General features: G+C 44.6%; 2 protein-coding genes across 2 annotated transcripts; both read right to left on the reverse strand.

Annotated features, from left to right (window-relative positions):
* Nucleotides 1–4411: 4411 nt before the first annotated feature.
* Nucleotides 4412–8381, reverse strand: LOC122453372 (14-3-3 protein zeta/delta-like). Its single transcript, XM_043487369.1, has 2 exons — nt 7974–8381; nt 4412–6627 (listed from the first exon to the last, which is right to left on the reverse strand). Exons 1-2 carry the CDS (start codon nt 8379–8381, stop codon nt 6301–6303), a joined length of 735 nt encoding a protein of 244 aa, XP_043343304.1. The 3' UTR covers nt 4412–6300.
* A 104-nt stretch (nt 8382–8485) lies between these two features.
* LOC122453373 (14-3-3 protein beta/alpha-like) lies at nt 8486–9106 on the reverse strand. The gene has a single exon (XM_043487370.1). The coding sequence runs from the start codon at nt 8936–8938 to the stop codon at nt 8486–8488; it is 453 nt and encodes a 150-aa protein (XP_043343305.1). The 5' UTR covers nt 8939–9106.
* Between the last annotated feature and the right edge of the window lie 1656 nt (nt 9107–10762).

Genomic DNA, 10762 nt, shown 5'->3' on the forward strand with positions numbered 1-10762 from the left:
TGCTCCGACCTCACGGTCCCTCTAGACTTGTGACAATTTCCTGTTGACGCTCTCGAGTTCCATTAAGGAAGTCAAGGTTCCTTTCTTGTTTGACGTGGAACACGGACTTGCTCTCAATGCAGTACAGGTGAATCAAGCCTCATCTCGAGTTGATTTGGTGTTCACAGAGCCTTTTCTTGTTACTGCAGGACCTCAGGGACCCTCTAGACTTGTGACAGTGTTCTTGGGGACTATGTGGAGTTTCATCTAGGACGTCAAGTCTCCTTTCATGCTGGATGGGGAACACGGACTTGCTAGGCATGCAATGCCGGGGAATTGTGCCTGATCTTGCGGCGAGGGGAAAGTCTCATTGATTTTATGAAGCTGCCGCGGCAGCCTGTGTATGTTCTTGAGTTAGAACCGCAATGGCCCTTCAAAACTCGTGTTGGTTAAGTGACCTCAGGACTCCTGTCTAGTTGCGAGGGACACCTTGTGATTCTCCTCGAGGTTTGGCAGGACAATAGGGATGCTTCTCGAATTGAGGTGGGAGACCAAGTTTCCATTTGCAGTTGCCAGTACGATACTGTGACTCCTGTCTGTTTTCCAAAAGTCAGCTTTCGACTCCTTTTGAAGCATTAAACTCCGCATACCTCTCGTGAAGTCAAAGGGATGTGAGGACTCCTTCGAGATGAGGCGGGGAACTAGGGTATTCTCTAGGGTCTCCACAGGGGATTCAGACATCCCTTCATCTTGTGAGATGAAAGACAAGCCTGCATTCATGTCACTGCAGGGAATTCTGGCCTTATTTCGAGTAAGGGCATCTTGGGGTCCATTCCACATGAGGCAGCAAACTCAGGGTCCCTCTCACATACATATAGCTGAGAGATGCCTCCTCTTTAGGTGCTGTTTAAAGCTGGCATTCCTCTTGAGTCAAAGCCAGGGAATCAGCCCTCATCTTGAGATGATTTTGGATACATGGAGCTTTTCTCGAGTTGCTGTGCAGAACTTGGTGTTCCTCTAGACTTGAGACGTTATTCTTGGGTAATCTCTGGAGTGGCCTACCGGAAGTAAAACCACTTGTCGTGTTTGATGGGGAACGAGTGATGGCTCTGGAGACAATGCAGGGGAATCGGGCCTCTTCTCGAGTTGATTTGAAGTACATGGTGCACTTTCATATTGCTGCGGGGAACTCAGGGTCCCTCTAGACTTGTGACAGTGTTTCTGGGGACTCTCTGGAGTTCCATCAAGGAAGTCAAGGCTCCATTCGGGTTTGATGGGGAACACTTACTTTCTCTGTTCGAAGTGCAGGGGAATTGGGCCTCATCTCGAGTTGATTTGGAGTACTTGGAGCCCTTTCATGTTGCTGCGGGGACTTGAGGGTCCCACTAGACTTGTGACAGAGTTCTTGCAGACTATGTGAAGTTTCATCTAGGACGTCAAGTCTCCTTTCATGTTGGAAGGGGAACACAGACTTGCTCTGAATGCAATGCCGGGGAATCGTGCCTCATCTTGTGGCGAGGGGAAAGTCTCATTGTTTTTCTGAAGCTGCGGCGGCAACCTGTATATGTTCTCGAGTTAGAGCCGGAATGGCCCTTCAAAACTCGTGTTGGTTCAGCAACCTCAGGACTCCTATCTAGTGGCGAGGGACACCTTGTGATTCTCCTCGAGGCTTGGCAGGACAATAGGGATGTCTCTCGATTTGAGGTGAGAGACCAAGTTTCCCTTTTCAATTGCCAGTGCGATACTGTGACTCCTGTCACTTTCCTAAAAGAGTCAGCCTTCGACTCCTCTTGAAGCATTAAACTCCGCATACCTCTCGTGTAGTCAAAGGCATGTGAGGCCTCCTTCGAGATGAGGCAGGGAACTAGGGTATTCTCTAGGGTCTCCACAGGGGATTCACACATCCCTTCATTTGTGAGATGAAAGACAAGCCTGCATTCATGTCACTGCAGGGAATTCCGAACTTATTTCGAGTAAGGGCATCTTGGGGTCCATTCCACATGAGGCAGCAAACTCAGGGTCCCTCTCACGTACCTATAGCTGAGTGATGCCTCCTCTTTAGGTGTTGTTTAAAGCTGGCATTCCTCTTGAGTCAAAGCCAGGGAATCAGCCCTCATCTCGAGATGATTTTGAATACACCGAGCTTTTCTGGAGTTGCTGTGCGGAACATGGTATTTCTCTAGACTTGAGACGGTATTCTCGGGTAATCTCTGGAGTTGCCAAAAGGAAGTAAAACCACTTGTCGTGTTTGATGGGGAATGAGTGATGGCTCTGGAGACAATGCAGGGGAATCGGGCCTCTTCTCGAGTTGATTTGAAATACACGGTGCGCTTTCATGTTGCTGTGGGGAACTCAGGGTCCCTCTAGACTTGTGACAGTGTTCCTGGGGACTCTCTGGAGGTCCATCAAGGAAATCAAGGCTCCTTTCGTGTTGGATCGTGAACCCAGACATGCTTGGAACGAAGTGCAGAGGAATGGGGCCTCTACTCGAGTTGATTTCAAGAACATGGTGCACGTTCCTGTTGCTGCGCGGACCTCAGGGTCCCTCTAGACTTGTGACAGTGTTCCTGGCGTCTCTCTGGAGTTGCATCAAGGAAATAAAGGCTCCTTTAGTGTTTAATGGGGAACATGGACTTGCTCTGCACTCAGTGCCGGGGAATCAGGCCTCTTCTCGAGTTGATTTCAAGTACACAGTGCGTTAGCATGTTGCTGTGGGGACCTCACGGTCCCTCTAGACTTGTGACAGTGTTCCTGTGGACGCTCTCGAGTTCCATCAAGGAAGTCAAGGCACCTTTCTTATTTGATGGGGAACACGGACTTGCTCTCAATGCAGTTCAGGGGAATCGAACCTCATCTCGAGTTGATTTGGTGTTCATGGAGCACTTTTTTTTTTGCTGCGGGGACCTCAGGGTCCCTCTAGACTTGTTACAGTGTTCTTGGGGTCTCTCTGGAGTTCCAACAAGGAAGTCAAGTCTCCATTCCTGTTTGATGGGGAACACGGATTTACCCTGCATGCATTTCAGGTGAATTGGGCCTCATCACACGGCGAGGGGAAAGTCTCATTGTTTTTCTGGAGTTGCGGCGGAAGCCTCGAAATGTTCTCGAGTTACGGTGGGGATGGCACTTCAAAACTCGGGTTTGCTCAGCAATGTGTGGACTCCTGTCTAGTTGCGAGGTACACCTTGTGATTCTCCTCGAGGCTTGGCAGAACATTAGTGACGCCTCTCGAGTTGAGGCGGGAGACCAAGTTTCCCTTTGCAGTTTCCAGAGCGATACTGTAACTCCTGTCAATTTTCCAGAAGAGTCAGGCTTTGTCTCCTTTTGAAGCATTAAACTCTGCGTGCCTCTCATGTTGTCAAAGGGATGTGAGGTCTCCTGTCGAGATGAGGCGGGGAACTGGGGTATTCCCTAGGGTCTCCACAGGGGATTCAGACATCCCTTCATCTTGTGAGATGAAAGACAAGCCTGCATTCATGTCACTGCAGGGAATTCCGGCCTTATTTCCAGTCAGGACATCTCGGTGTCCATTCCACATGAGGCAGCAAGCTCAGGGTCCCTCTCACGTACCTATAGCTGAGAGATGCCTCCTCTTTAGGTGTTGTTTAAAGCTGGCATTCTTCTTGAGTCAAAGCCAGGGAATCAGCCCTCATCTCGAGATGATTTTGAATACACGGAGCTTTTCTGGAGTTGCTGTGCGGAACTTGGTGTTCCTCTAGACTTGAGACGGTATTCCCGGGTAATCTCTGGAGTTGCCTAAAAGAAGTCAAGCCACTTGTCGTGTTTGATGGGGAATGAGTGATGGCTCTGGAGACAATACAGGGGAATCGAGCCTCTTCTCTAGTTGATTTGAAGTACATGGTGTGCTTTCATGTTGCTGCAGGGAATGCAGGGTCCCTCTAAACTTGTGACAGTGTTTCTGGGGACTCTCTGGAGTTCCATCAAGGAAGTCAAGGCTCCATTCGGGTTTGATGGGGAACACGGACTTGCTCTGTTCACAGTGCAGGGGAATCGGGCCCAATCTCGTGTTGATTTGGAGTACTCGGGGTACTTTTATCTTGCTGCGGGGCCCTCAGGGTCCCACTAGACTTGTGACACAGTTCTTGGGGACTAAGTGGAGTTTCATCTAGGACGTCAAGGCTCCTTTCATGTTGAATGGGGAACACGGACTTGCTCTGAATGCAATGCCGGGGAACCATGCCTCATCTTGTGGCGAGGGGATAGTCTCATTGTTTTTCTGAAGCTGCGGCGGCAACTTGTGTGTGTTCTCAAGTTAGAGCTGGAATGGCCCTTCCAAGCTCGTGTTGGTTCAGTGACCTCATGACACCTGTCTAGTTGCGAGGGACACCTTGTGATTCTCCTCGAGGCTTGGCAGGACAATAGAAAGTCTTTTCCGTTTATCTTTTTTTTTTTTTTTTTTTTTGCATCAGCCAACTAACTGATAAAATTTTTATTTCACTTTTAAGTTTTTACACTTTTCCTGATTATTCCGTGTAAGGTGGAAACTAGAACTGTTTAAAAGACATACACAAATCTAGTACATCAATAACTGGGGTTTTTTCTTTTTTGCTATACTATTTTCACAACCACGGGTGTGCTTGCTAGGCAATATAACCATCACAGAAGCAAACGTGAGGCAGAATACTGGTGAGGAAAAACAAAGCAAGAGAGCTACCAGATATACAGACAGGCTCGTTCCACATTCACTACTGCATTTTCAAGCGGCAAGTATTAACTGCACATTTTTGTTCAGCTAGAAAGGAGAGAGGTTTTTTTTTTTTTTTTTTTCCTTTTGGTTTGTTTTGAAATCAGTGCATGAATGTTTCTTTTCTTATTTCAGCAGATGGACAAACAGATGGGACACTACGGCTACGTGGAATGTTCGGGGAGGAAGGTGGAGACTGAGACTGGTAGGCCGGGCTATTCCTGACTCTCCCCATCGCTGTGTTCATGCAACTTCCCTGACATTTGTCTGTGAACTTGACGGGATGGGTACCCTTGGGAGAGCTGGTGACAGGTGCTAACAAGCATTATCAGGGTTGGCTGCAATATAAAGAGAAACCATGGGTATTTAAAAATACTTTTTGGAGTCAGATCTTGGTGTGACTGAAGAGCAACCACCGTGCTGAGAACTGGAAGAAGACAGAGCTGAAACGTGGCAAGCTCTTTTCAACTCTCTGAAGCAAGGCTGGCTCACCAAAGTGCTCGCCAACATCCCTCACCCCCCTGTGGGCCCCCTGTCCCTGCCCATCTAGTACTAAATCATGAACAAAAGGCAAAGAGAGAGAATGCACAAAGAAAAAAATGTACGGAAGCAGGACAGAAATTTAGAGAAGACTAAAGTTAACAGTCAAAAAGGACTGTGGGAAAGAATGTTTAGATTTCAAAATTTTAAAGCCCCGAGCTAGGAAGAACCCAAACACTGAGTACTTAACTCCTCAAGTGAAAGACAATCTCTGCAGAACATTATTCTTAAAGGTATTACCCAGGAAACAGACAAGGCCATTCATAAGATACACGGCTTTTTTTTTCCCATCTTGAGCTCATGGTTACAGGGAAAACAGATTCCACTACCTAAGCACAAGCTGCCAATCAGCAAACATGCTGCTATATAGGGGAAGGGGCTGGAGTCACAGGTGGTCTATGAGCACTGGACCTTTGCATGCTGTCATAACCCAGTTATCTGCCGCCAGGAATGTTCATTTCTGGCTTCGAGTTTCCATGGAGGAAGACACTGTGGCCATCTGTGGTCACGAACTTTTCAGTGGCAACAAGCCCCAACATACCAAGTGTCTAAAAGCCCTGATCAGAATGGGCAGAATCACTAGAAATTACTGTAAAACTCGAATGCCAAACGAGAGGTGACCCACTCCAAGTCCCAGTGTCACAATAGAATCTATAACTTTCTGTACAACTTTACAATGGAACTGTATTTCAGGGACAACTGTTTTGAATCAAATTTAACTTTCCAAAAAGTTACACATAATTCAGGTCTATTTTTTTTTCTAGCAGTAAGAGTTCTGCTGAATTACAAAACCCCATAATCACAGTGTTCAGTTTTTTTTTTTTTTTTATTAAACACATAGTAATCCTGTCAATGTTAATCAAAATCAAAACTTCAGAATGCCGTGGCATTTATGTGACCAATCTGAATTTTAGATACAAATACCAGCTGTTCATCCCATGGACCATTTTTGCTAGGCTGAGGCTGTGAAAAATTGAAAGTCGACGTACGTTTCTTTTTTTTTTTTTTTTTTATCGCACAAAGGGATATATGTGGAGGGTACAGAGTGACACTGAAGAGATCACGAAGCACGGTAGACATTAGTTCTCTCCCTCCCCAGCATCTCCTTCGTCTCCCTGGTTTTCTGACATCCACAGAGTGAGATTGTCCCTCAGCAGCTGCATGATCAGGGTGCTGTCTTTGTAGGACTCTTCGTTCAGCGTGTCCAACTCAGCAATCGCCTCATCAAACGCTGTTTTTGCCAGGCTGCAAGCCTTTTCAGGAGAGTTTAGAATCTCATAATAAAAGACGGAGAAATTAAGTGCCAGGCCCAGTCGAATGGGGTGTGTAGGCTGCGTTTCTTTCTTACTAATTTCAAATGCTTCTTGGTAAGCCTGCTGGGAGTTCGACACAGTGGTTTGTTTATTTTTTTTTTTTTTTGAAAAGTCCATTCATAAAACTTTTATTCCACTTACATGAACTTAATACACGTGTTCTTAACAATTATGCTTGGATTGTTCATGAAAATCTCATAAGACATTAAACAAAGCTAGCCATCATCTCAAGTTATTTCCCTGTTAACTATTTTTTACAGCACATGCATGTTAGGCAAGTATCAAAAAAAAAATCACAAAAGCAAAAAAAAAAAACTAAAAAAAGTTAAATACATGGGTTTTTGTTTTACTGCTGTGCTTGATATACATGAAGTAATGAATATCAAGCAATTCATTTTTACTGCATCTTTACTTGTACATTTGTTCTTAGGTTGCCTAAAACATTTAAATACAAATAAAATGAGTGTAGCAAAAATAATGAAAGCAAACAGCAGGTAACTTTACAAATAATGGAATGTGAACCGTTTCTGCCCTTATCCAGAGTAAATTGGGTCACAACTAAAGGAACACTTCTGTAGCTGCAGTCAACAGTGTGCACACTGCGTCTGAGTATTCCACAGATAACACATGGTTTAACATGCAATATCCATGGGATATCCATTTCTACTACAGCTTTGTAAGTGCTCCAAACCTAAGAAGTACCCACAACACCACCTGTGACTGGAACCAATTATCCCTTTTATTCCCCACCAGGACATACCAATATGCAGGCAGTTTTCTTTGCTTAGACATGGAAGCAGTTTTAACACTGGCCCTTGTGAAGCCACAATGTACCAAAAGTACTATGCCAAACCTTTATAACTTGTATAAAAATTCCACATCCCCATATTGGCCACCTCAAGATGAAAACAGATAACTCCCTAAATGTTAACTGGCTCTACTCCCCTAATATTAAACATAAAAACCACATGGGAAATATAGAAATTCAAATAGAAGTAACATAAACCTGTCATAAATCATAAACAAAAAACTATTTGTGGGACAGCATGGATGACAAATGGTCTACTGTGTAAATTTTAGAATGAGGCAGACAAAAGTTGGAAGGCCGGTTAATTTTCCCCTCCTTCTCCTGCTTCAGCTTCGTCTCCTTGGGTATCTGATGTCCACAATGTCAAATTATCTCTCAGTAACTGCATTATTAGCGTGCTGTCTTTGTATGACTCTTCACTTAATGTATCAAGTTCAGCAATGGCTTCATCAAATGCTGTCTTTGTAAGAGAGCAGGCTTTCTCAGGGGAGTTCAGAATCTCATAATAGAACACAGAGAAGTTAAGGGCCAGACCCAGTCTGATAGGATGTGTTGGTTGCATTTCCTTTTTGCTGATTTCAAAAGCTTCTTGGTATGCTTGCTGTGACTGATCCACAATCCCTTTCTTGTCATCACCAGCCACAACCTCAGCCAAGTAGCGGTAGTAGTCTCCTTTCATTTTCAAGTAGAAGACTTTGCTCTCTGCTTGTGAAGCATTGGGGATCAAGAACTTTTCCAAAAGAGACAGTACATCATTGCAGATATCTCTTAGCTCGGTCTCTATTTTCTCTCTGTATTCTCGAGCCATCTGCTGTTTTTTCTCAGCACCTTCCGTCTTTTGCTCAATACTGGAGACGACCTTCCAAGATGACCTACGGGCTCCTACAACATTTTTATAAGCAACTGAGAGAAGATTCCTCTCCTCATTGGATAATTCAGCTCCTTGCTCAGTTACAGACTTCATGCAGGCTGCCATGTCATCATATCGCTCAGCCTGCTCAGCCAGTTTGGCCTTCTGTACCAGCTCGTTTTTATCCATGACTGGATGTTCTGTGTCCGGAGTAGGTGGCGACGGACGGACGGGGATCAGCAGTCTCTGGGCGGCAACAGCGAGGCTGAGACTCTGTCCCTGGATCTCGCAGCTCACAGGCTACAGCCGCTCTGCCCAGTGGTTTGTTTATTGTCTCCAGATGCCACCTCAGAAAGATATCTAAAATAATTGCCTTTCATTTTCAAGTAGAACACCTTACTTTCTGGCTGTGTAGCATTGGGAATAAGGTATTTATCCAACAGCTCCAGCACGTCGTTGCAGATGTCCTGCAGCTCGACCTCGATCTTCTCGCGGTACTCTTTGCCCATCTGCTGCTTCTTCTCGTTCTGCTCAGTTTTCTGTTCGATGCTGGAGATGACACGCCAGGACGAACGGCGGGCACCGACCACATTCTTGTAGGCGACCGACAGCAGGTTTCTCTCCTCATTGGAAAGCTCATGCCCCTGCTCCGTGACCGCCTTCATGGCCGCAGCCATGTCATTATAGCGCTCGGCCTGCTCGGCGAGCTTGGCTTTCTGTACCAGTTCACTTTTATCCATGGTCATTCCCGTGGGAGGACTGCAGGGAGCAGAGAACCTTGCGAGTGGAGCTCCGGGCGCGGTGACCACGTCCTTCCCAAGCCCACTCCTCCGGTGGCGGCGGCGGCTGCAGAGGCGGCGGCGGCGGCAGCTACCCCGGCTCCGGAATCGGCGGCTGCGGCTTTTCCGTATATCTGGAAGTAGCAGTATTTTTGCAAAGGCATCAGTGTGAAACCACAGAAGGCATGTTGAAAATCTGATTAAATTGAAATTGACAAAGTAAATCTGGTCATTGCTGTGATTTGAAACACTTTAATATGATAACTCAAATTATAACTGACAGCATTTTATCAGAACATATCAGATTTTCATGAATGTCACATAACTTCTAGGATATCTATATTAGTAGCATCAACCATACAATATAACTTGAGAAGATTCAATCACTCCTTCTGACAACACTTCCCATGTAGTTTAACATGCCAAATGAACTCAGGTTGTTTAATAAATATCTCTCTTTGGGAGGTCTCAGGGGCCCTCTGAAGCATCCCAAAGTTAGCTAGAAGTCAGTTATTTAGGAAGGTTTGTTCATAAATATCAAAAGGGTTCATGACAGTCAGGTAGGCTGTGAAAGAATACTTATCCACTTAGCCAAAGTTAACAAAAGATTTCAAAGGTAAACCTAGGATGGATCATTTAAGAGGTAAAGAAACTTAAAATCCACTAGCAAAGGCAGTTCAACATCTCAAGAAACCTTGTACTAGGCACAAACTCTTTTCTGGGGGTCCACTTTCCATAAAACCTCCTTATCCCATTCTGTACCCATTCCTTTGCTTCCCCCATCCTGAAACTGCCACCTGTCAGTCAGAACTACTTCTTTTTCCTTCATCAAATGCGATTTCATTCCTCGGACCTTCTTTAATTACAAGTCATACATTTTTCCTTAAGCAACCGAGAACTGACTTTTATATTGGCATTTTACAGACTGGTGAACATACGTATCAGTGATACTATCTAAAAAAAAAAAAGCTTTCTTACACTGCACATCTCAGCATGGCACCAGACACTATTCATGGATAGCCAAAATCTCTTTAGTTTCTGTGTAAGACGAAGGCCCTGTCAAGTGGTGAATGTTTCAGAACCTTAATTTATGAAATGACCTAGCTATTCAATACACTGTCATCACTTAGTTTAGCACAACCATAGACATTCAGGTAGCCAAGATCTGGAGAAACTATTGTAAATTCAGTTCAGTTCAGTTGCGTCTGACTCTTTGCGACCCCATGGACTGCAGGCTGCCAGGCTTCCCTGTCCATCACCAACTCCCGGGGCTTGCTCAACCTCATGTCCATTGAGTCAGCGATGCCATCCAACCATCTTATCCTCTGTTGTCCCCTTCTCCTCTGCCTTCAATCAAGACTACTATAGACAGATATTTTAAAGTATAATTATTTTTAATAGCTTACCTAAAAGCTCATATCGCATTTCCATTTTTTAGGAGTGTTTTTGGTTTGTTTTTAGAGGTAATTTCTTTGTTGACCAGTCTGTGAGAGAGATAACAATATAGCAATATTTAAGTTATAGTAAACCTAGGCACTGTGAAAAGTTTATGCTTAATGTTAATGACTCTTAAACATGTCTATATTAGAGTAGTGAAAACAATAAAATACTAGATATTTACTATTGACTAGTTCCCAATTCACATGAATCCAAAATTCATTTAGGTCCATTTTTTGCTTGTATTTAGAGCTTTTTTTTTTCTTGTATTTAGAAATATTAGAGTATTTCTTTGCATTTCTTGAGGGCTTCCTTTTCTTTAGATTATTTAAATAGGAACTCACGCACAGCTTC

This window comes from Cervus canadensis, chromosome 14, assembly GCF_019320065.1.
Source record: "Cervus canadensis isolate Bull #8, Minnesota chromosome 14, ASM1932006v1, whole genome shotgun sequence".
In the NCBI taxonomy this organism is placed as follows: Eukaryota; Metazoa; Chordata; class Mammalia; order Artiodactyla; family Cervidae; genus Cervus; species Cervus canadensis.